This window comes from Chrysochloris asiatica, unplaced genomic scaffold, assembly GCF_000296735.1.
Source record: "Chrysochloris asiatica unplaced genomic scaffold, ChrAsi1.0 scaffold00146, whole genome shotgun sequence".
NCBI lineage: Eukaryota > Metazoa > Chordata > Mammalia > Afrosoricida > Chrysochloridae > Chrysochloris > Chrysochloris asiatica.
Genome location: NW_006408664.1, coordinates 5,727,538 through 5,754,889, shown reverse-complemented (window position 1 = coordinate 5,754,889; position 27,352 = coordinate 5,727,538). Strand labels below are relative to the sequence as shown.

General features: G+C 37.7%; 1 protein-coding gene across 2 annotated transcripts in view; it reads right to left on the bottom strand.

Annotated features, from left to right (window-relative positions):
• SNX14 (sorting nexin 14) overlaps positions 1-27,352 on the bottom strand; it is a 121,688-nt gene that overhangs the window by 62,985 nt on the left and 31,351 nt on the right. Inside the window, exons 3-6 of one of the 2 annotated variants that reach the window (XM_006870644.1) lie at positions 25,660-25,736; positions 25,500-25,578; positions 13,023-13,066; positions 10,507-10,594 (exon numbers count right to left, since the gene is read on the bottom strand). In XM_006870644.1, the coding sequence (XP_006870706.1) occupies positions 10,507-10,594; positions 13,023-13,066; positions 25,500-25,578; positions 25,660-25,736 (288 nt within the window). The remainder of the gene's footprint in view (positions 1-10,506; positions 10,595-13,022; positions 13,067-25,499; positions 25,579-25,659; positions 25,737-27,352) is intronic. The other variant, XM_006870645.1, reaches the window with a different exon arrangement.

The following is a 27,352-nucleotide window of genomic DNA, read 5'->3' as shown; positions in this document are numbered from 1 at the left end:
GAGCAGCTGGTAGTTTCGAACTGCTGACCCTAAGGTTCGCAGCCCGATTAGTAACCACTATAAAGGAATGGAAATAGGAAATACACAGAGCAAGTGAGGTAAGTGATGCTACATTGAGGGGACTGCAATTAAGGACATGAAACAAAATGTATATTAAGTGTTGAATGTAAAACTGAGGATATGCTCTGTAAACCTTCATCCAATTCATAATAAAAGTTTAAAATCAAATTTAAAAAATTAAAGGTATTATTTAAAATCTCTGAAAAATATATTTTAGAAGCACTTAATATTCTTTGTTGTTATTGTAAGGTGCCATTGAGTCGGTACCGACTCATACGGAGCCTATGCAAAGCAGAACAAAACACTGCCCAATCCTGGGCCAACCTCACTACTGTTGCCACATTTGAATCCATCGATGCTGCCACTCGGCCAATCCATTTCATTGGGGGCTCTTCATCTTTTTCTCCGACCCTCCACCACCTTACCAACATGATATCCTTCTCTAGTGACTGGTCCCTACTGACAATACAATATGCCCGAAGTATGAGAGACAAAGTTTGGCAATCCTGGCCCCCAAAGAACACTCTGGCTGCACTTCTTCCTACACAGATCTGTTGGTTCCAAGGGCAGCCCATGGCACTTTCAATATTCTCCTACAACACCATAACTCAAAAGCATCAATTTTTCTATGGTCTTCCTTATTCACTGTCCAGCTTTCACATGCATATGAGGTTATTGAAAATACCATGGCGCACCTTAGTCCTCAAGCTGACATCTTTGCTCTTCAACACTTTAAAAAGGTCTTGTGCAGCAGATTTGCCTAATGCAATATGTCGTTTGATCTCTTGACTGCTGCTTCCATGAGTGTTGACAGTTGATCCAAGAAGAATGAAGTCCTTGACAACTTCAGTCTTTTCTCCATTGATAAGAATGTTGTTTATTGGACCAGTGGTGAGGATTTTGTTTTCTTTACATTGAGATGCAATCCATACCGAAGGCTGTGCTCTTTGATCTTCATCAGTAAGTATTTTAAGTCCTCTTCACTTTCAGCAAGCAAGGTTGTATCATCTGCATATCACAGACTGTTAATGAGTCTTCCTTCAATACTGATGCCGTGTTTTTCTTTATATAACCTAGCATTTCAGATTATTTGCTCAGCATATAGGTTGAATAAGTATGGTGAAAGAATACAACCCTGTCACACACCTTTCTTAATTTTAAAACATTCAGTGTTCTCATGTTCTGTTTGAACAACTGCCTCTTGGTCCAGGTACAGATTTCTTGTGAGCACAATTAAGTGTTCAGGAATACTCATACTTCGCAATGTTGTTCATAGCTTGTCATGATCCACACAATCAAAAGCCTTTGAGTAGTCAATAAGGAATAGGTAAACATCTTTCTGGTATTTTCTGCTTTTAGCCAAGATCCAGCAGACATCAGCAATGATATCCCTTATTCCACATCCTCTTCTGAATCCAGCTTGAACTTCTGGAAATTCTCTGTCAATGTATGCTTGCAGCCATTTCTGTATTACCTTTAGTAAAACTTTACTAGCATGGGATATCAAAGATATTGTCTGATGACTTCCGCATTCCATCTGGTCACCTCTCTTTGGAATGGGCACAAATATGGATCTCTTCCAGTCAGTCAGCCAGATGGTTGTCTTCCAAATTTCTTGGCACAGATGAGTGGTGCCTCCTTCCTTGAAAGATTTCAATTTTTATTCCATCAATTCCTGGTGCCTTGTTCGTTGCCAATTCCTTCAATGCACTTTGGACTTCTTCCTTCAGTATCATTGGCTCTTGATCATATGCTACCTCTTGTTGTTGTTGTTAAGTGCCATCGAGTCAGTTCCGACCCATAGAGACCCTGTATAGGGTTTCCGAGGAGCAGCTGGTGAGATTGAATCGCCGACCATGCAGTTCAAACGGCTTTGTAGTCTGGCGTGTTTACCCCACAGCGCCATACCAGGCCTCTATGTTACCTTTTAGGTCATACCAATTGCACATCAGATACTTTTTCCATCACAGTTCATACAAATTTCTCTTAATATGCATACCTTAAATACCAATTCTTCTCACAAAATACTATCTTTACCCCTGACTTATAAGGAAGCTTCAATAATTTAATGAAAAAATTCCATTATATTTCAACTCAATTTTTCCATGAACTTTTTGAAACCCCTGAAATTTGTTTCTGTGTTCTTTGTTTTAAAATCATACCAAGGAAAAATCTCCAGTAACTTATCTCCTAAGGGCTTTAAGTTACACATAAACCTATGCAGAACCTGTACAAAGAGGAAGAGGTAGTTTGAACAGAACAATAATATACTGCATGCTTTAATACAAGAAAAGTGTGTGTCAAGGTTGTATCCACTCACCATATTTATTCAATATATATAATGAGCAAATAATACACGAAGCTGAACTATACAATGAACACATCATCAAGGATTGGAGCAAGGCTCATTAACAACCTTCAATATACAGATAACACGCTTGCTCATGAAGCACTTACTGGATCACACCCCAACATAAAGACAGGAAAAACTTCAAAACTGGATCAACAGTAACTATCATAATATACAGAGAAACAGCAGAAACTGTCAAGGATTTCTTTTTACTTGGATCCACAATCAACTCCCATGGAAGAAGCAGGGTAGAAATTAAATAATATAATGCACTGGGCAAATCTACTGCAAAAGACCTCTTGAAAGTACTAAAAAGCAAAGATGTCACCTTGAGGACTAAGGTAGTAGGTGAAGGAAGGATAAAAAAGTAAAGGAGAGACACACATTAACTTGTGAAGGGACAGAAAATATATAATAAGGTAAAAGTCAGCAAAAAATGATCAAGGTAAAGGAAGACGTTGGGAGGAGCACAAAAGTTAAAGGCCACAATGTTCATACTATTGCACACAGAATCTGTTGTGGCACTGTACGATAGAGCACTGGATGACAATGTCGGTTTGAACGACAAGTTGGCAGTTCAAACCCACCAGCTGCTCCTCAGAAACAGGGTCGCTATGAGTCAGAAATGACTCAATGGCACTTAACAACAACAACAACAACGAGTTGATACCTAGAGAGACAAGCTGAGCAGGTGTAGGAAGGCAAGTAGAACCACTGTTGCTGATAAGTGCTATCAAGTTGGTTCTGACTCACAGCAACCCTGTATGCAGTTTCAGAGAAGCATCTGGTAGGTCTGAACAATCCACCTCACGGTTAGCAATCCAGTGCTTACCCTAAAGCACCACACCAGGACCAATAAATATATACACAGATTTTGCAGAGGACATTTCTACATATGAAGGAGCCATGGTAGCACAGTAGGTTACGAGCTGGGCTGCTAACCACAAAGTCAATAGTTCAAACTTACCAGCCACTCTTGTAAAGATCTATAGCTTCAGAAACCCTATACAGGGTTGCTATGAATCGGAACCAACTTGACAGTACACAGCCATCCATGATTTGTATGTGCTGTAAATGTATCTATGAATATAGTAGAGCATTGTTGTTGTTGTTAAGTACTGTGGAGTTGGTTCCGACTCATAGCAATCCTGTACAGGGTTTCCTAGGCTATAAATCTTTACGGGAGCAGAATATCTCAACTTTCTTCAGCTGAACCAATGATAGTTTTGAACTGCTGACCTTGCAGCTGGCAGCCTGACTCATAACCACTACACTACCAGAACTCCTTATAGTACAGCATAGTAAGGGCAAATTATGAAAACTTTGTAGCCATAATCAAACACCTTAAGGGAATGAGTTAATGGGCCTGGGAGTTCAGGACCATAGTCTCAGACATCAGGTAAATTGGAATGACAATCCACACAAGTCAATGTTCTACAACCTTTGTTGGTGAACAATGACTGGGGTCATAAAAGCTTATAAATGGCCATCTAAGATACATTTAATCTCTCCCCATCCAGAGCAAAAAAGAGTGAATAAAATCAAAGACTCATGGAAACAATTAATTGAAAGGACTAGTAGACCACTGGAACTCCAGCCTCTACAACCCTGAGAGCAGAAGAACTACATAGTATCCAGTTACCACTACTATCTGTTCTGGAAGGGATAACAAAAGGAGGTCTTGAATAGAGTGGGAGAAAAATGTAAAACAAAACTCAAAATAGTAAGACCAGTCTTACTGGTCTGATAGAGACTGGTGGAACCCCCAAGACATGGTTCTGAGATACTCTTCAAGACTGGATCCACAACCAATACTCATGGATGCAGCAGTCAATAAAACAAACAGCATATTTAATTAGGCAAGTTTACTGCACAAGATCCCTTTAAAGTGCTATCAGGTAATGATATCAGTACAGAAGAATGCACCCATAAGACTAAGACAACCCAGGCATAATCCTTTGCTCACTAACTCATGCATTGACAAAATTACTTTCTATAAAATGGACATAATAAAGATCCACCTAGCTCCCAGGGGGTAGTAATGTAGAGAAGATGAAAAGAATGAATCTGTAACAGGGCAGAAAAGGTAACTTGCTGACATTATAGAATAAGGACTAAATTTCTAACAACAAGGTTAGCAGTTCAAACTCGCTAGCTGTTCTTTGGAAAAAAAGATAAGGCTTTCCGCTCCCACAGAGATTTAGAGCCTCAGAAACCCCATACAGGGTCACTGTGAGTCAGAATTGGACTTCTGGTATAGCACTATAGGATCAGTACTAGACTATGAACCAAAAGGTCAGCTGTTCAAACCCACCAGCTACTCCTTGAAAATCCTATACAGGATCACTATGAGTCACAACAAACTCAACAGCACTAACAAATGAGTCAACTCAACAAAACCAACTCAACAAACAACAAATGAGTCAGAACTGACTTGAAGGCATTGGATTTGGTTTTAGGTATGGATAGCTGACAAAGGATTAGAATATACAATGAACTTTTAGAATCAGTAATAAAAAGACTAATAACCCAATTGAAAATGAACAAAGCATCTTAATAAGCATTTCCCCAAATAAGATTTGCAAATGGCCAATAAACATACAAAAATATGCTCAATGTAGTCTTAAGGAAAATCCAAATCAAAACCACAGTGAGATACTACCTCACACCCACTAGAATGGCGTTGATAAAAAAAATAGATAACAAGTATGGAGAAATCAGAACCTTCATATACTGGAGACAAGAATGTAAACTGATGTACTTAAGAAAACAATCTGGCAATTCCTGAAAAAATGAAACACAGTTACCACTTGACCCAGCAGTTCAATTCCTAGGAGAATAGTTAATAAAAATAAAAATACATATTCACAAAAACACTTGTAAACAAATGCTCATAGCAGCATTATTCCTGAGAGTCAAAAGATGGCAACAACGCAAGTATTTACCAACTGATAAATTGACCAAAAAATGGGTATATATCCATATAATCAAATGTCGTTTGATTAAATCAGGAATGAAGCATTGATATATACAACATACTAACATGAATAAACTTTGAAAACATTATGTTAAATAAGGAAAGCCATTCATAAGAGTTATATATTGTATGTTTCCAAAGAATTACATTGTATGATTCCATTAATATAAAATGTATAAAATACATAAATCTATATACTGGTCGTTGCTTAGGGTACGGGGTAGAGAAGTTCTGGGGGGTTACAGCTAAAAGGAATCTTTTTGGGTAATGAAAGCATTCTAAAACTGATTGTGGGATGGTTGCACAACTCTGTGAATATAATAAAAATCACTGAATTATACACTTGCAATGAGTGAACTTGTACAGTGGTATGGATTGAATTGGTGGTTGGTGGTTATGTGCCATGGAGTCAGTTCCAGACTCATAGCAACCCTGTATAGGATTTCCAAGGCTATAAATCTTTAAAGGAGCAGAAAGCCTCATCTTTTTCCTGCAGAACAGATAGTAGTTTCGAACTACTGACCTTGAGGTTCACAGCCCGATTCGTAACCACTACACTATACCAGAGCTGCTTATGGATTGAATTAAGTACCCTCAAAATATGTGTTGAAATCCTAACCCTGTATCTGTAAATGTGAACTTGTTTAGAAATAGAAATTTTTTCTCTTTTATACCAGATATGTTGTTGTTAAGTGTCATCAAGTCGGTTCCAACCCATAGTGACCCTGTATAGGGTTTCCAAGGAGCAGCTAGTGAGTTTGAACTGCCGACCTTGTGGTTCAAACCGACTTTGCAGTCCAATGCATTATGTTGTTGTTGTGTGCCGTGGAGTCAATTCCGACTCATAGCGACCCTGTACAGGGTTTCCGAGGCTGTAAATCTTTACGGGAGCAGAAAGACTCATCTTTCTCCCACAGAACAGCTGGTAGTTTCGAACTGCTGACTTTGCGGTTTGCAGCCCAATTCATAACCACTACACTACGAATCCTTCCCCAATGCATTATAGTAGGTCCTAAACTTAATCACTTCTGAGTTCTAAAAAGAACAAGATAAACAGAATACGCACTGTGGGCAGACAGATACCATGGAACTACCACAGCTACCAACAAAAAAAATTACCCCTTAGAGTCACAACTCAATTCAGGCTCCTAGTCTCCTGAGTTGTGAGAAAATAAATTGGTTCTTTAAAGTCATCCACTTGCAATATTTCTGTTACAGTTGTTATTGTTGTTATTAATTGTTGTCACGGTGGTTCTGAAAATCAGAGCAACCCTGTATTGGGTTTCCAAGGCATGACTGATGGGTTTGGACCATCAATCTTGTGGTTAGGAGTTCAGTGTTTATCCTACAGAACCATACCAAGACTCCTCTGTTATAGTAGTGACAGGCAATGAAGGCATATGATATATGAATTATGTATCAATAAAATTGGTACAAAATTTTAAAAGAACATATAGCACACTACAAGGATGAGGTACTATGATTTTGTAATCCATTTGGCTAACTCAACGCCTAACTTCTAGCAGTCAGTCTATTAATTAATATGTAGAGAATGAATATCATTGTGATGAGACAGCCTTTTGAACAATTAATTTTATTTGACTAATTCCAAGTTGTAATTCAAATGGCTTATCATCAACCAATTCATATTTTACTGTTTCATTCTACCTAAAATAGTCTACCCCAGTCCCTTTTTTAAAAAACAATGTGCTAATGTATATCAACATTTTTCTATTTATAAAAATAAATGCTTAATGCAAAAAACATAGCAAATGCAAATAAATATGTGGAAGAAAGCAAAAATCAGCATCAGTCTACAATAATAAGAGTTAACAGTGAATAAGAGATAGATATGTCTTTCATTGCATATTAACAAACTTTAAAATGGGAGCTTTTCAGTGTGGAAAATACCATACAGCATTTTCCTGTCACTTATACTTGACTATTTGAGATAAATATATTCCATGTAAGTAAGTACAATATTTTATAAGATGATTTTTCATAGCGATGTAAAATTCTATAGTTAGGAAGTATTAGAATTTATTCAAATCAACCACCCTTAATCACTGGACATCAGTTTATCTTTACAACTTTTCTATTACAAATTATATTTCAATGGAATTTTGAACAAATATTTTTTAACACATTTTTTATTACTTCCCTAAGCTACATGTTGTTGTTATGTGTTGTATGTTGTTGTTGTTGTTATGTGCCGTCGAGTCGGTTCCGACCCATAGCGACCCTGTACAGGGTTTCCGAGGGTGTAAATCTTTACGGGAGTAGAAAGCCTCATCTTTCTCCCGCGGAACAGCTGATAGTTTCGAACCGCTGACCTTAAGGTTCGCAGCCCGATTCGTAACCACTACGCTACCAGAGCTCCTTGTGTTGTATAATTGGTTCCAAATCATGCAACCCTGTATATCGTTTTCAAGGAGAGGCTGGTTAGAACCGCCTGCTTATCCTACAATGCCACCCCAGGCTCCTAAGATATATGTTGCTGTTGTTGTTGTTGTTGTTGGTGGTGGTGGTGGTGTTAAGTGCCGTTGAGTCGGTTCCGACCCACAGCAACCCCTGAACAGGGTTTCCAAAACTATAAATCTTTACAGGAACAGAAAGTCTCATCTTTCTCCCGCGGAGCAGCTGGTAGTTTTGAACTGCTGACCTAGCAGTTCGCAGCCTGATTCGTAACCACTACGCTATATAGGAGGGGGCTTCAAAAAATTGGTAAAAACAATCCCATTATCTTTTAATGTCATTTTCCATGAAATTTTTTAATCCCCCTCATATGAAAAAAAATGTATTTAAACTTGAATGCAAAGACATTTTTAAGTCTTTGCTTTGCCTGTATATACTAACCATACTAAATAATATCATTTTTTAATCTTAGACAATCTGATAGAGAAAAAAAAGTTATCTCATAGTGAATTATAATTATTTGATGTAAGATGACATCTGAGGGTAAGTCAAAAAGTACTGATATTAAAGGGTTCCAATTCATACACACAGGGGTTTATTCCAAAAAAAAAAAAAGTATACAAACATGTCTCTGTGATTTCAAAAATTATCTCAGCAATACACTTATCTTAATCTCATTAAAATGCCTTCAAGAAAAAGATACTTTTTGTGCTACCAAAAAATACACGATTTCGAGGTCAAAGCTAATAACAAGTTTTTAACAAAATTCAAAAAGGATATCATCCCAAGTTGCTGAAGATTTGCAACAAGTTTACACATAAAACATCACATTTCAGATGGATCAAGCATTTTAAAGGTTAGGAAGACCTCAAAGATAAATTCAAGGTAGAGCAGTCAGTTAAAAAAGGTATGACAACTATTTTTGGGGATTCCAAAGGACCCATCTTGGTAAGATTTCCTCATTGTACACAGGATGATCATGGGGACTTATAATGAAGGAGTTTTAAGAAAACTGAAAAATGTATTGGCCAGGAAAGTTGCACTGAGGAATTTTCCCATCATGACAATGTACCTGGCTCATTCTTCAAAGTTACTCTACAACTGTGTCCTTGCCCCCTGAAAGATCTCTTTTGTTACTAAAACTCAAATGATATTTAAAAGGAATACTATTTGAAACACACAAGGATTCCAAAACTGCCATTTTGACATGGTATGTATTGAGGTGTGCAGTATTCTCTGGGAAAGAGTTAGAGAGATGGAAGCATGCCTTCAAATGTATATGTTGTTGTTGTTATGTGCCGTGGAGTCGGTTCTGACTCATAGCGACCCTGCACAGGGTTTCCGAGGCTGTAAATCTTTATGGGAGCAGAACACCTCATCTTTCTCCCGCGGAACAGCTGGTAGTTTCGAACTGCTGACCTTGTGGTTCGCAGTCCGATTCGTAACCACTACGCTACCAGAGCTCCTTTCAGACTTTGCTAATTGATGTTACATGAAGTGGATTGCAATCACTGTAATGACATGAAGTATTATAATTGATTGAATGTAGGATTGATGATTTGTTAGGTAAAATTTCACTTAATTCACAATAAAACATTTAAAAACCAAAGTATATAGACAAAAAAAAATGTATAGATCTAGATTAAGGATATGTTAAGAAACAATAGCTTCACATTTTGATATTTTTGTTTAATAAAGGTTTTGTGCCTTTGTAGCAATACTTTCTGACTTATCCTGTATGTTCAAGTACTCACTGACTATTTCGTATTTTCCTTTTGTGAACTGTTTATTTGCATTTATTGCACTTCATTCCCATGGTGGTTGCCTATATTGTTCAATTCTCAAATAGGTGTAGAAACATTTAACAGATTAATACTTATTTCATTTACTAATGACAAAGATATTGTTGTTGTTATGTGCTGTGGACTCGGTTCCGACTCATAGCAACCCTGTACAGGGTTTCCTAGGCTGTAAATCTTTACGGGAGCAGAAAGCCTCATCTTTCTCCCCTAGAACAGCTGGTACTTTCAAACTGCTGGCCTTGCGGTTCACAGGCCGATTCGTAACCACTACGCTACCAGAGGTCCTTCACAAAGATGTTGTTGTTGTTGTGTTGTGATGTGCCGTGGAGTCGGTTCCGACTCATAGCGACCCTACACAGGGTTTCCGAGGCTATAAATCTTTATGGGAGCAGACTGCCTCATATTTCTCCCGCGGAACCGCTGGTAGTTTCGAACTGCTGACCTTGCGGCTCGCAGCCAGATTCGTAACCACTTATTAGGATATTCAATCCTATTGAGTTGAGAAGGCAATAGATGTGTGTCAACAGTCAGCATGCTAAAAGCACATATACACAAAGGCCCAAACATACACAAACTACAGCTCTAAAACTGGAAAAAGGAAAAAAAAAAAAAGACTAAATAATCATCATTGCCACTTACTCAATAAATTCATCTAGCTGGAACATGACTTTTTTTTACTAGTTAATTTTTATTTCTAATTTCCACAAAACAAGATTACCAAAGATTAAAGAAAACAAAATTAGGCCACTTTTGATCAATTTTTTTAAACTAAAAGATAAATAAAAGGTGATGAAAAAAACAAATAAATATGGTTTAGGAGAAATTTAAAAACAGACTTTAAACTCTCTTTGCTAATGACGTAGTGCCATGAAATCCCCAAATTTATCATTATAAATATATACCTTGTGAATTCTTCGTATCAGTACAGACGCAAAAAATCGTAATGTAATTCTCAGCTCATCAACAAAGGATTCATCATCTGTTACATCCCTTCAATTGAGAATAAAAGCAAACATTTAGAAGTTCAGGGAAATACAAAGCTTCACCTGGAAACTAAGAAAAGTCTAGAACATCTTTTTGCCATTTATTTATGCTGTTTTTCTTTTTTATACAAACAATGAATTTCACTAAAGAATAAAGTCAGAAATGCAAAAAAGAAGTTGTACGTTTATAATTTCAGTATCAAAATTTTATCACTATTAACTAAAGTTTAATATGTGTAGTCCCTTTCAAACATACACATGTACATAAATCATATTTTTTCAATACTAAATAGTCATTTTCAAAGCACCATCAAAGAAAACTCAAAGACACAAAACAAAGAATAATTTTGGAAAGGCAATAGAATTAAATTATAATAAAATTTTAATCAGTTTTAAATATTTAAAAAAATTAATAATATAAACTAATTCTTAAAGTTGAAAAAACAACAACATCACATAATGTGTTCTATTTTCTTTAAAAAGAACTGAAAAGGAAACAATTTCTTCACAGAAATGTTAGCAACCCTCTTCTGAGGGGCTCCAGTTCATTTTCCCGACATCTTTATGTTCCTAGAAGTAGGACACTTCTGTCTCTAATTAAGGCAAGAAAAAAGGTATATAAAATGGTATGCTGAACTTGAAGATGGTGCTAACTCAATTGTAAAGAAATATAGTCAAATTTATTGACTGAAAACTCATAATATGACAAAGGGGAGGAATTTACATTTTATAAAAGGCTTCATCATCAACTTTCCTTAAATGGCAAATATCCCCTATTAAAGGCAGAATCCAATGTAAAAAATTAATCAGTACAGCTTTTCAAGAAAATATGGTATGTATACTGTAGAGACTACAATGGTAAGACTCTGTCTCTTGGACTTTGGACATGTTGTCATGAGGGATCAGTCCCTGGAGGAGACAGCATGTTGAGTAAAGTTGAAGGTCAATGCAAAAGAGGCAGACCCCCAACAAGATGAACCGACAAAGTGGCAGCAACAGTAGGCTCAAACATCCTTGTGAAGGTGGCACAAGACCGGACAGTGTTTAGTTAGGTTTTGCACAGAGTCAGAACTGACTTGATGACACCTAACAACAAAACTATAGACTAAATTTGTTTTAACATACTCTAGACGAATTCACTTGGTAGCATTTATTTATTCTTTTGCTGGTAGCGTTTATTTTGTTGTTGTTATAAAATTCAAAATATAACGAATCAAATAAAACTAGGGTAAGTTTCATGAAATACTATGCATTATAAACCATATAGGTGTAAGTGCTCAGCCATGTAACCAAGCATATATAATGCTTACGTCAAGAAACACACAAATGGGTTTCAAAGAGTTTGTGGGAGAATTCTATTAATCTCAGTTCAATTTTCCACAAACCTTTTGAAGCTCCTTTGTACTTATTACATAATACAACCTGGAGATCTCTTTAATTCTCAAGCTAGGTTGTTTCAGAGATAGATTACTCTATCATTCAAAACTCAAGACACCTGCAGTTAGTACATAAAATGTTGTTGTTGTTGTTAAGTGCCGTTGTGTCAGTTCTAGCTCATAGTGACTCTGTAGAGGGTTTTCAAAGAACCACTGGTGACTTCAAATAAGTGGCCTTCAGGTTCAAACCCACCTTGCAGTCTAGTGCTTATCCTACAGTGCCACACCAGGACTCCAGTACATACATTGCTGTTGTTATTTAAGTGCCGTCAAGTTGGTACCGACTCATAGTGACTCTGTATAGGGTTTCCAAGGAGTGTCTACTGGCTTTGAACTTTGCAGTCCAGTCAGTGCTTACTGTACAGCACCACACCAGAACTCCAGTACATACATAGCAAATAGCAAAGGTTACTTTAGGACAAATATGAATTGTACAAACTCTCTTTCAATTTAATGAAACATCTAAATATAGATTTTTCTTTCCAAAGGTACAATGATTTCAATTGTTAATAAGTGGATATTACATGAATTAATCACTACACTTACGAATGGTGAAACATTTTACGTTATTTTTCTTTTGAAAGGCAACTCTGGCTATAGAATTTTCTCCTCTTTGCTATCACTTCACAATTCATTCACCAGTTACATCAGTGATGTGACCCACTATGCCACCAGGGCTCTTCAAGAGGTTCTTTATCATGGGACAGAGGTTTTTGTTCCTTGGGGAACATTGGTGCTACTGGCATCTAGTGAAAGAGGCCACAGATGCTGTTATATATCCCACGATGCACACTACTATCTATAGAGGTCACTATGAGTCAGAACCAACCTGACGGCACTTAACAACAACGCTATCCCCTACAACAATTTCCCCTAAAATGTCAATAATGCCAAAGTTGAAAAATGCAAGCCTACAAAGAAGACTAACATTAGCATGTTTAACTATTGACAGCATTCACTATACTATAGAAATACAAAGGTCTTATAGGAAACACATACCTGTACCAAGGATAAACAAAGTTTTCCAACACTAATTCAAGAACCTGCATAAAAAATATTTAAAAAAAATAAAATTAGTAAGCTAATGAATTATACTGTTTAGTAACATATATTACCAAGAATGTATTCTATTTTCTGAACTGTTCACTTCTAATATATTACTTTTACATGGTAAAACATGTATATCAAGCTTAGTAGTGATTATGAGGACCAAAAAGAAATGTTCATATGACAAACCCATGAAAAATTATAAAACTCCATAAAAATGATAAGTTAATATTAGCCTAACACTTACACACATTTCAGAATATTTCTACAATCAAACAAAAAAGTTAAATAAATTATTTCTACCTTTGAAGCTTCACTAAATTGAAAAATGTTCCATGTAAAAAAAGAAAAGAACAGGCTGATCATTTACATTCTTAAACATTCTCTATTATACAGTATTCCCAGAAAAAAAGGAAAACAGGGAGCTAACACTTAAAAAATAGGCAGCATCAAGTAGATTCTAACTCATTGTGTTACCCCATAAGACAAAGTAGAACTGGCTCAGAAGGTTTCCAAAGCTATAATCTTTACAGAAGCAGATGGACACATCTATCCAGAGAGGATGGTGTGTTCAAACCTCAGACATTTTGGTTAGTAGCCAAGTTTTGAATAACTGTGTCAGAAGCACTCCTAACACATACATAAATGGCCATATGTGTCAGTGACTGATTGCCTTTTAAAGAAGGAGAGAGACAGGAAGAGGAGTGGACTTCTAGGATGCGGATACTTTGTTTCTTAATCTTAGCACAAGTTTATATGAATGTGTTCATTTTGTGAACATTTTAGCTGTGCAATTAAAACTGGTATATGTAAACTATCATCTGAAAAATTAAAATATGGCAAGCCCTAAGTGTGAAATTTTATTATTATTAATTATTATTGTTATTATCAGCACCCTTCAAGTCCCACTCACCTTCTCTTCCTGTCTCTCTCCTCCTTTGAAGGTAATCAATCACTGACACCTGTGGCCACTTACGTACGTATACCAAGTCCTAAGTGTTAACTAGACTCCTGATGGAGTGCTACACAATAATGCACTGGACTTCAAGGTGGGTTCAAACCCATCAGCTGCTCCTCAGAAACCCAATACAGACTCACTATGAGTCGGAATCGACTTGGCAGCACTTAACAACAACAACTGCTAAATATTCTTGGGTCTGTTGTAGCAGTATGTGGTTTTTTTTTGTTTTTTTTTTTTTTGGTTTTTTAGCAGTATGTTTTAAATTTTAAAAAAAAATGTTTTTAAAAGAATTTGTAGCAATTTTCAATAAATTAAAAGTTAGGAATAAAACAATGTGCCTAATTCGTATGTCTCATACTTACTCTTGCAACAAAAATAGAGACTAAGGATACTATAGGTTAAACAAATAGTATGGCAAAGAACAAGATGGCAGATTGGGTGGAAGTGCAGTGAGTAGCTCCATCAGCATCAACAGAGAATACTGGACCAAGCAGGCTCAGGGGATGGTGCCAGAACTCTGAACCACATATAAAGGATTATTTAGAAGGTTGGAAATCTTACAGCTAGGGGAATTTGTAGCAGAAGCAAGAAATCCATTGCTTTCTAATTCAAGACATTCAGCTGCTCCCGGAGCCACCATCTTGGGAAAGACCAAGCAAGGGAAGGATCATAGCAGCCACGGATGCCAGACACAACCTCAGAGATAAAGGTGTGGACATTCTTTTTATTGGTATCTGTTCATTGGTCTCTCACTGTCTGCAAATCTCCATTATGGTGACTAGAGGGGATGTCTGAGCGAGTAGACACCCCAACCCCCACCCCCAGAGGGTTCTACTACAATGTGCACAGATCTCCTCAAAATTTAAAGTGACCATTTCGACTTAAAACCAAAAGGCAGGGCAAAACGACCACAGCTGGCCCTGAACTGTTTATCACTAGGAAAAAAGGCCTGAATGGGGATTGTGAAGTAGGGCAGGCAGACTAAAAAGGAAATAGACCAAAAATTAAATCCTGAGTTACATCAAAATGACCAATAGTGGCATCTTGAAATTTCTCAGGAAGAAAAGTGAAAAGGGAAGCCCATCTCCTGATCACATCTACCTAGAGGCAATCAGAAAGCATAGAAAATATCAAAATACACACCCATCTGAGTATTAAGGCCACAGATAACTCTTGAATATGCCCAAAAAACAGAAGATGACCATATCAGCACCTGTCCAGAAAGGAGATAAAGTGACTGAGGTAAATGAGCTGGAAGTAGACCTACACTCCATGTTGGAAAATGGGCAGGCTTTGGAAATGCCTGAGAAGGAATTCAGAAAAATGATTATAAAATGTATCAAAACACTATACAATTGAGTTGAGAAAAATAAAGAAGTCAGGAAAGTGCTACAAGAACAATCAAATAAGATAGATAGAGCGTTGGAAACAATTCAAAACCTACAGAAAGAGGTCCAAATGATTAATAATAGAATATCAGAAATGGACAATACACTGAAAGGGCAAAAGAGTAGAACTGCAAAGATAGAAGCCAGAACTAGTGACTAGAAGATAAATCTCTCACCACTACTAAGATATAGAAGAGTAAGCACAAAAAAGGATTAAAAAAATCTGAAGAAGGCCTAAGATTCATGTTGGACAACATGAAGAAGAATAACTTAAGAATTATCGGCATTCCGGAATAGGAAGAATCACATAACTCCACAGAGGAGGCAGTTGAGGAACTGCTGGAAGAAAATTTCCTTAACATCCTGAAAAGTAAAAAACTAAGCATTCAAGAAGCTCAACGAACACCAGGAAGGACAGACCCAGAAGACAATCACCAAGACATATAATAATCAAGCTCGCCAAAATAAAAGATAAGGATAGAATCCTAAAAGCAGCTAGGGAAAAGAGAAGTGTAACATACAAAGGGGCAAGCAAATCAGATTAAGCTCTGATCTCTCAACAGAAACCATGCAGGCAAGAAGGCAATGGACAGACATATACAAAATCCTGAAAGAAAAAAAAACTGCCAACCAAGAATCCTCTACCCAGCAAAGCTATCAATCAAATACGAGGGTGTAATCAAAACATACCAGGATAAACAGAAGCTAAGAAATTTTGCCAAAGCCAACACTACTATGAGAAACATCCTAAAGGAAGTTCTGTGGACTGAGAACCATCAAGAACAGACAACAACTACAGAATGACGTACGTGGCAGCATCACCCTGAACTCAATCAACAAATGGAAGCGTCAAGAACAGAATAAAAATATAAGAACAGAGGATCTGGGAGGTCAGTCTATGATCAAAACAATTACAATGTGAAAGAAGGTAAACACAGAGGAACAGAGATCTAGGTGGTGAGAAGGTCAGGTAGATTACAGGATAAAATAGACTGTCTTAAATGGAGGAAAGAATTAATGGAATAAAAGGTAACCACAACAGTGGGGGTGGGATGGGGGGGTCTAGTTTGGGTATTGGGGAGGGCAAAACAAGAAGGGTGAGAAGGTAGAAGAACAAGATAGACAGGGGACACTGAGACAGGTTTGCATTGCCTAAGTGGGACAGAGGTTAATAGTGATGCATGCTCAACATTGGAACAACAGGGCTCTGTGATACAGGGATCTAGGCATAGTCTGAAGAGGGGAAATGCTTGACTGTCTTATGAATATTGGTTCCCCTTGCCTACTATTGTAAAATTGACACTTGAGTGGGACAGAAAAGAATGTTGGGAAACATGATTACAAAAAACTTGTAAGCCCGTCTTCAGCCTATAACTGATTGGAATACCTAAAAGGGGTTCTAGAACTTGTCCAGTGAAAAAGGCATCTTGCAAAGCCTTTGCAGAGTATAGGGCCTTAGGTGGAATCCTGAGTCCCATCCAGAACCTTCTGAGGTGGGACATTCCCACTAGCAAGGACAAGCAGACCAGCCTGGAACAACTAGAGCAACAGAAGATACATCTTCAAAGAAAGGTCATCAGGAAAAACCCAAAACAAAAGTATCAGCATGCTGGGAAGCCATTAAGACAAGCAATCAAGTTCCTTCAGGACAAACTCCCCTCTAAGACTGAAATTCAAAGGGAACACATGAACAGGCATGTAAGCTTGCTGATGACCACATTGGTCTACTGGTGAGTGGAAGAGGGGGAAAGGCAGCAATGAAAAAATGGGCTGAGTTCAACCGCAGTCCATTGACTCCTGTTGACCTGGAGATGAGAGAAAGAAAAGTAAGGGCTGTCTGGTCCAAACTATGGTGAGACCTGGGTACACTTGAGCCCATGGACAAGGACATAGCCACAGTGGGCTAGAGCTGAGAGTGAAGCATCCAGCTGATATGAAGTGAGGGGAGAGGCACAAGAACACCCCAACTTGCAGACAGTACCCATTTGACCTAGCCTTGATGGCTTGGTAATCAGAACTGACTAGAGGTACATTACAAACAAACAAACAAAATTTTTTTGGATAAAGGAAACAAGGGTAAATGGGTACAATTTGATGATCCTGACCTATACTCATGGAGATAATAACTCTAAATATCAACAGTGAAGGAAGGAGTCTTCATATCAAGTATCAATGCTATCATCTCCTCTGTACACAGAGTAGACAGGGACAGGCAACTTAGACATTGCTACCTAAAATGAGGGGGCGATAAAGGCACGAAGTGACTGGATTAAAAGATTTCAAGAGGGAGTTTAGTTTAAGAGTGTGTGGTGGGGAGAGAATGAGTCCCCAATGAATAGTTTTCATCTTGTCTAGATGGGTCTGGTGAAAAGAGATGGGGATAAGATTCATATGATTCAATAGTGAATAATTGCTATCATGACTAATTGCAACTGTCACAATCGTAAAGGTAGAAGTTTTTAACAATAACAGGGGAGTGGTTAATCTTACTGTCCAGAAACAGAGGACCCTAGGACCATCAAGCGTGAAGAGCACAAGCAGAATGCGGGACCTTATCCAAAGAAGCAGCGACGCCAGATATGGAGGCAGAGATGGGGACATGGAGAGGGGGAGCAGCTAAGGACTCTAGATTCATCAGCAGAGAAGGACCAAGAGCCGGTGGACAGTAGGCCAACTTGTAGAATGTGCCTTTGGAGGAGTAAATTATTATATATGCCTGAGTGGTTTTTGTTTTTGTTTTGTTTTTTAAAAAAAGCTAAAGTGAGTAGAGAGAAATATTGTTAACTGATGGTACATGGAGGGAATTATAATCATTGTAAAGAAACAAGGTATATGATTTGTTGAATGTAAAACTGATGATCTGCCCTGTAAACTTTCACTCAATCCACAATACAAACCTTGAAAAAGAAAAAAAAAAGAAAGAAACAGTATGACAACTATAGCAAGGAATCCCCGTGTTGCTCCAGCAATTGATCTCAAGGTCACTTTGAACTGCAAGGTCAGCAGTTCAAACTTATCAGCTGCTCCTCAGAAACGCTTTATGAGTCAGAACCAATTTGCCAGCATTAATAACAACAGTAAAGCAATGAGAATTTGGGTTTTTACTACAAAATAAGTGTTACCTGGGTAAATATGAAAGTCATATAGAAATAGGTATAATAATGTATAGCATGCAGTGAGAAATTTGAAAATACTTCAACTTCTATCCTCTCCTTTATACCTCACAAAGTGTCTGGTGACACAATGGTTAAGTTTTCAACTGCTAACTGAAAGATCAACATTCAAACCCACAAGTGGCTTTGTGAAAAAAAGATCTGGCTGTTGGCTATCATAAAGATTAACACTGAAAAATCAAACTCAATTCCGTTAAATTGATATTGACTCACAGAAGACTCAGGATTGTTGTTGCTAGGTGCCACCAATCAATTCCAATTCATAGCGACCCTATGTACAACAAAACGAAACACTGACTAATCCTGGGCAATCTTCACAACTGCTGTTACAGTTAAGCCAATTGCTGCTGCCACTGTATTAATCAATCCATCTTGTTAGAAGATTTCACCTCTTATACTTCAGAGATGTTATCAGGAAGAACCAGTTTCTGGATAAAGACATCATGCTGCCAGATCTTTTTTTTCACAGTTCAACTCACCAGTAAAGCCACTGTTAATGAGGCTTCCTCCAATTCTGTTGCCACCATTTTCTTCATATAATCTATCTTCTAGCATTATTTCCTCAGCATACAGATTGAACAAGTATGGTCAAAACATTCAACCCTAGACCACATCTTTACTGATTTTAAGCCACTCAGTATCACCTTGGAGTCCTGGTGTGGTGCTGTGGGCTAATGCATCAGACTGAAAAGTCATTTGAACTGCAAGGTTGGTGGTTCAAGCTCACCAGCTGCTCCTTGGAAACCCTATACAAGGGTAACTATGGGTCAGAATCGACTCGAAGGCACTTAACAACAACAACAGTTTGAATAACTGCCTCTTGGTCTGTGTACTGGTTCCTCATGAGCACAATTAAGTGTTCCAAAATATTGATTCTTTGCAATGTTATCCATAGTTTATCATGATCCAGACAGTCAAAAGCCTTTGCATAGTCAATAAAGCACAAGTAAACATCTTTCTGATATTCTCTGCTTTCAGCCAAGATCCATCTGATATTAACAATGATATTCCTCATTCTACATCATCTTCTGAATCTGGCTTGAATTTCTAGCAGCACCCTGTCAATGTACTGTTGCAACCATTTTTGAAATGTCTTCAGCAAAATTTTACTTGCATGTGATATTAATGATGTAGTTCAATGATTTCTATATTTTGTTGAGTCACCTTTCTTTGGAATGGGTAGAACTATGGATCTCTTCTAATCTGTTGTCTAGGTAGGGGTCTTGCAAATGTGTTGCCATAGATGAGTGAGTGCCTCCAGAGCTGCATCTGTTTGTTGAAAGATTTCAATTTGTATTCTGTCAATTCCTGGATCCTTGTTTTTTGCTAATGCTTTCAATACAGCATGGACTTCTTCCTTCAGTAACATTGGTTTTTGATCATATGCTGAATGGTTTATGATTTTAAAATCAGTAAAGATGTTGTCTAGAGTTGTATCCTTTCACCACGCTTATTTAATTTGTATGCTGAGCAAATGATGTAAGAAGATGGATTGTATGAGGAAGAACATGGCAACAGAGTTGGAGGAAGATTCATTGACCACCTGAGATATGCAAATGATACAACCTTGCTTGCCAGTGATAAAGAGGATTTAATATACTGACCGAACATGATAAAAGACCACATCCTTCACTATGGATTGCATCTCAATGTAAAGAAAACAAGAATTCTCAAGACTGACCAATAAGTAACATGATAAACAGAGAACAAACTGAGGTTGTTGTCAAAGACTTCCTTTTGCTTGCATCCACAATCAACACTCCTATGAGCAGCAGTCAAGAAATCAAACAACGTATTACACTGGGAAAATCTGCTGCACAAAATCTCTTTAAAGTGTTCAAGAGCAAAGAGATCTGTTTGAAGACTAAGGTGCACCTGACCGAAACGATGGTATTTTCTACTGTTTCATACGCATGTGAAATTTGGAGAATGAATAAGGAAGACCATAGAAGAACTGATACATTTAAGTCATGGTTTTGGAGAGAATATTAAAAGCACCATGGACTACCAGAAGAACAAACAAATCTGTTCTGGAAGAAGTATACCTAGAGTACTCCTTGGAAGCCAGGATGGCAAAATTTCATCCCTCATAATTGGCACATGGTATCAGGAGAGACCAGTCCCTGGAGAAAGACATCATTCTTGGTGAAAAAGAGGAAGACCCACAATGAGATAGACTGACACAGTTGCACCAGCAATGGGCTCAAATGTACCAAATGTGAGGATGGTGCAGGACTAAGCCGTGTTTCATTCTGTTGTGCATAGGGTCCCTAAGAGTCAGAACTGACTCGGCAGACCTAACAACAACAACAACAACAACAACAAAAAAAAATCACCAAGGCATATCAAGATCACCCTTTCCAAGACCAAAGAAAGAAGTAATCCTCAGAGAAATTCGGGAAAAACAAAATGTTGTCTACAATGATGAACCAGTAAGACTAAACTATGATTTTCCCTACCATCCCTACCTCAAGACAGGCCTTGTACAGAATGCTGTCAGAGGAGAATATTTACAGTGACCAGACAAAGTACTTCTTTACCTCAAGGCCTTCACTTCTGGAATAAGCTCTGTGCAGAGATTTCCCCTTCAGTAGCACCTACCTTTCTTGCTCCAGGTCTCTTCCGCTAAACTTTCTTATACATTAGGGATGAAGTCATTCCATGGAGAGCTTTCAGCCTCAGACAGCTTTCTCACCAATATTCAAGAGACCTGAAGGCAGCCCATGCTTGACTTCTAGCCTGATGTCCTTGCTTGATGCTTCTGCATATTTGGACTGGTTCAACTTGGTAGTGGTTGTGTGCAATTCTAGTAAGTTCTGACTCACAACAACCCTGTATAGGATTTCTGAGGTTGTAAATCTTTACGGTAGCAGAAAGCCTCACTTCCTCTCACAGAGCAGCAAGTGGATTCGAACTGCTGACCTTGTGGTTAGCAGTTCAACGCCTAACCCACTATACCACAATAGCTCCTTGGTCCAAATTGGTAGATGCTTCCAAAGCCAATGAGGTCCAGAGAGTCTAATTATTTGCTGTTAATGATAAAAAACCATTGCCCCTTGAGTGCTGCATCCAGCAGTGATCAGCTTAAGAACTAGGCTCTGGCCCAGATGAAGTCTTATTCCAGGTTGGTCCCAATAGCAAGGGTCAACCACACTGCAGCATGCATCATACCTACCAGTGACAGCAGATGTGAGGAAGAGGAAATGGAGACTATGTGGATAAGCTGCAAGAAGTTCATTACTAAAGTGCCAGGCACGTCACATTTTAGTGTAACAAACTACTATACACACAATAACATAATTATACTGTTCCTGATGACATTTTTTAAAAACTGACTGTCCCGATTTTTCAGAGCAAACAATGCAGAAAAAGAAGGAACTGGGATGATATACATAAAACTCTGAAAGAAAATATTGTCAACCAAGAATTGTATATCGAGCAAAACTGTCCCCCAAATATGATGGCAAAATTAGTGCACTGAAAGATAAACAGAAATGAAGTGATTTGTGAAAATAAAGTCAACCTTACAAGAAATGCTAAAGGGAGTCATTCAGACAAAGAACCAACAATATCAGAAAATAGTAGAAGATTAAGGCAAATGACAACATCATCCAGAAACCAAACCAGATTAAAAAAAATGTTCAAAGATAAACCTACAATACTTAAAACTGGGAACCAAAGACATCGATCTGTAAGTGATGAAAACTATAAAGTAAAAGGAGGAAATAAATGATGTAGTTACTGAACTTCCAAATAGAGGGATCAAGATGTTATCAATATATAATTGATTGTTTTAAATTTACGACGATAAAAATAAAATAGAGGACTACTGGTGTGGCGCTGTAGGATCAGCACTGGACTGCAAAACACAAGGTTTGCAGTTCAACCCCACCTGCTGCAGTTGGTGCATAAATCTATGGGTGTGTATGTTCTGTTTCACTGGTATATATGTCTATCACTGTACCAGACATATAAACACTTTTCACCTCTAGGAAAAGGATATATCCATTCACCTCTAGGAACTCCTTGAGGAACTCAAATCTTGTTCCTTTGAAATGTTTGAGTTTGGGAAACAAGAAGTCTAATGGAAAAAAACTAGGGCTGAAAGATGGATGGGATAAGGTTTCCCAAGGGCAGTATCGCAGAACAGCTCTACCTAATCTAGAAGAACGAACGGGTACATGGTTGTGATGGAAAGAAAGAACAAGTGCATTGAAGCGAAGGAAAACAATTCCTCAGCACAACTTTCCTGGCCTTTTTCTCAACAATGCAGTTTCTAATTTTTTTAAACGTCTTCATAATAAGGCCTTACCATTATCCTTCACCCATCAAGAAAATCTATCAATATTATCCCTTTAGAATATCAAAAAAGAATCACCATAACATTCTGAGCTGACATCTCTGCATTCAACTGAACTCAGAAGTCACTGTTTTGATGGGACCTTCTTTTTTTGAAGGCACCCTAAGGAGACTAAGACAAATGTATTACAGAGAGAACTTGTCCACAGCCACCCACTGATCAGAGGCATGCTCAAACACATTTTGTTTGGAAGAAACCCATGCATGTATGAACTGGAACTCTAGTAGCAATATTTTCTAATTTACCCTCAAATGGTCAAGGGGGGCTTCAAAAAGTTGTGGAGAGATTCCCTTATCTTTTGATTCCATTTTTGACACCCCCTTGTATTTGTATGTATGTGCTGCAAATATTAACTATGCTCAAACTTATTAAAACTTCTTAGATATAACCAATACCTTGAAGGAATGAGTTATGGGGCCTGGAGGTTCAGGACCTCAGTCTCAGGGGACATCAAGTTCAATTAGCATAACATCATCCATCCACAAAGACAATGCTCTACAATCTACTTTGGTAAGTAGACACTGGGATCTTAAAAGCTTGTCATTGGCAATCTAAGATGCAATTATTGGTTACTCCTTGTCCAGAGCAAAAAGGAGTGGAGAAAATCAAAGATGCAAGGAAAGAATTAGTCAAAAGAACTAATGGACCTCACAAAACCCAGCCTCTACTACTCTTCTAAGATGAACTAGATGGTGTATAGCTACCTAACCCACCTGTTCTGATCAGGATCACAACTGAAGGTTCTAGACAAAGTGAGAGAAAAATGTACAACAAAACTCAAAATCATAAAACAAAAAAATCAGACTTACTAGATTGGTAGAAACTGGTAGATTCACCCAGATTATAACCTTAGACACCCTTCAAACCCAGACTGAATTCACACCAGAGATCACCCTGCAGCCAAATAACAGACCTATAAAATGAACAATAAAGTCCACAAGAAATGCACTCCTCAAAACAATCAAGCAGACCAAAAGGGCAGCATTTGCTCAAAAGCAATGCTCAGAAGGCAGGAAAGAAGGACTAAGGGAAATGAGAAACCCAGCAATCAGTGGGAAGAGTGTTGTTACATTGAAAGATTACAGCTAAAGTCCTCAAAGTAAATGTGTATAAACTCTTGAATAGAAAACTACTTTGCTCACTAAATTTTAACCCAAACCACAATTTATTAAAAAGAAAGAAAAAGAAAAGGACCAAAAGTTTGAATGGCATTTTGTTCAGGCTGGTTGGCAGTTCAAACCCACCAGCCACTTCATGAGAGAAAAATGAGGCTTTCTACTCCAGCTAAGATTTCCAGCCTTGAAAACTTTATATGGGGTTGATGTGAGTTGAAATGGACTCAATAGCATCTAACAAGAACAACAACCCTTAGCCAAAGAAGTTTACACACTGGGAACAATGGAAAATAAAGTAGGATTCAGATGCTTAACGCTACTCTTCAACTATATTGTTGTTGTGGCTATGTGCTGTGGAGTCGGTTCTGAATCATAGCAACCCCGTACAGGGTTTCCAAGGCTGTAAATCTTTACGGGAGCAGGAAGCCTCATCTTTCTCCAGCAGAATAGCTGGTAGTTTCAAACTGCTGATCCTGAGGTTAGCAACCCGATTCGTAACCACTATGCTACCACAGCTCCTTCTTCAACTATATTAGCATTTAATTAAACTCAGTAAAAATCTACCGACTACTTTCAAAACGCTTGTGGAAAATTGGAATTGAAAGACAAGGGAATTTTTACAAGAACTTTTTGAAGCTCCCTAGTATATATAGCCCCATGTTTGGTGTGGGGAACAAATGAGATGGAACAAGTCCTTCAGGGACTTGGCTGCTTTCCAAGACTGATGGAGAAGACAACTTGCTAAAACAAATAACTAAAGCATTTGATGTGTTACCAAAAAAGGTTACATATAAAACATAACAGGAATATGCTTTCAATTCCTATATTACAGAGAGTTATATAAATGATCCCATCCCCTTTAGGTAGTATAAAAGTTGTGGTCATCATTTTGTAAAAAATATTATATATTTGCTCCTTGCAGTCAAGAATCCTTTTGAAGTAACAAAATGTAGATTTCTACTGCAGGAGCTGTGGGTTAATTCACTGGACTGCAAGGTCAGTTTGAACTGCAAGGTCAGTAGTTCAAGCTCACCAGCTGCTCCTCAAAAACCCTATATAGAGTCACTATGAGTCGGGACCGACTTGACAGCACTTAACAACAACATCATAAAAATGACTTTTTATTGGAAGTAAGTAAACAGCTGCTCCTCGGAAAACCTATACAGGATCGTTATGGGTCGGAATCAACTAGACGGCACTTAACAACAACAACAAAAGCAAGCAGCAACCAGATAAAACAGTGCTTTACTTGACTAGAATGTCCATTTGAATTAAACACGTGATCTAAAAACATTTTTAGCATGCCATTTAAGTTGACTCTCCAGTTAGGTGGCATATGTTGAGATGCCCAATGATTCAATAATCTAATAGAAACATCTTGAAAAAGTTTCCATAAGTATACAAAATTTTCTATTTGGGTATACTTAGCTACCTCTGAGAGAGATGCATCGACCTTGGAAGAAATCTTCAGGTCTAGCCATGGCTGATAGTTTTCAAGTAGCAAGGCAGGTCTAAAGAAAATCATAAAATTAAGTCACTTGAAATCCAAACTGTAATCAGAAAGATCAACAAATTAAACATGTTTAACTTACCTATGTCGTTTACATTTTACTTTACCACAAACAGCACAGCTATGACCTTGAGGAAATAATTCTTGAATTCCTAACTGCTAAATAAAGAAAACACATTAAAAAATTAATTGTCTTTTCAAATACACCTGATTTTTACTACATAGAATCAACATTTCAAAGTCGTTTTAATTAATGTATGATTTCAGAGATCATGATTTTTAATTTTGTGTTTTTTGTATTATTGCTTGTATTAACACTAATATCATCCTTTGTAACTAATAATACTTGTCAAACTGAAATGCCAACTAACAGAAAAAACGCCTGCTGAAATGCTTTACATCATCTAAGTCAAATTTCTTAGCTTTAAAATTAAAGTCCAGTTTTATATTTTCTTATAAGGAAAAAGAAATTCAATTTATATTTGAAAGTGATGCTCTACTACAGCCAACATAAGGAAAAACTGTAGTCTATTTTCCCAAAACCCTGACAACACTTTGAGAGAAAACATTTTATCACTAGTAAGGTTTCTGACCAAATGAAGAGTACCACTTTCAACTGTGTTTCCTCCAATTAGGAATACCAACAAACCTGAAACAAAGGGCTAAATCAATTTGAAGAATTATCAAGTAAGACTTCAAGAAATTCCAATAAATCCTAATCATTGAGGAGGAGCCTTTACCTTACAGAAAAAGATTCAATATCCTGTCCACCGTTATAAAATTTCAGAAATACAAATTATTTTCTTTAAACAAACAATCTTGATTATTTCAGAAGCTAGTGATTCTGTTTTTGTGGAATACATAGGCACTGTTTAAGTAACTGTGGCTATGCCACAGAATCATCTGAAAGTCCTAATTTAACAAGTACTAATTATACAGCCTTTGGAGTCCTGGTGTGGTGCTGTGGGTTAATGCGTCAGTCTGCAAAGCCATTTGAACTGCAAGGTTAGTGGTTCAATCTCACCAGCTTCTCCTCGGAAACCCTATCCAGGGTCACTATTGGTCAGAATCAACTTGATGGCACTTAACAACAACAATTATAAAGCTTTAGTCCAAAACTAAGACCCCTGGTATAGCACTGTAAGATAGGCACTATCTGCAAGGTCTACAGTTCACACCTACCAGCAGTTCACACCTACCCTATACATTGTAGCTATGGGTCAGAACTGGCTGACAACAGAATAACAATACAACAAAACTAAAGAAATACCAGTGGTGCTGCAGTATAAACTAGTCACAAGGTCAGGAGTTTATATCCACCACTATGCCTCAGGAGAAAGATAAGGTTTTCCCCTCTGGTAAAGATTTACAGCCTCAGAAACCCTAAGGGCAGTTTTATCCTGTTCACTCAAGAGCGTCAACCACAGTGGAATTATTCTATCAAAATTTAATGGTGGGACCCAGGGATCTATTTTTAAAGATTCCCAAGGTGATTGGGAACCTCTGTTTTAATTTCTTGTCCTTAGAATTAATACATAGTTGTTGTTAAGTGCTGTAGAGTCGGTTGTGACTCATAGCGACTCTGTCAAGGGTTCCCAAGAAGAGGCTGATGAGTTTAAACTGCTGATCTTGCAGTATAAATCAACCTTGTGGTTTTCAGTGCTTATTCTACAGTGCCACACCAGGTCTCCAATATGTAGCTTGTTGTTGCTAAGTGCCATCGAGTCTGACCCATAGCGACCCTGTATAGAGTTTCTGAGGAGCAGCTGGTGAGC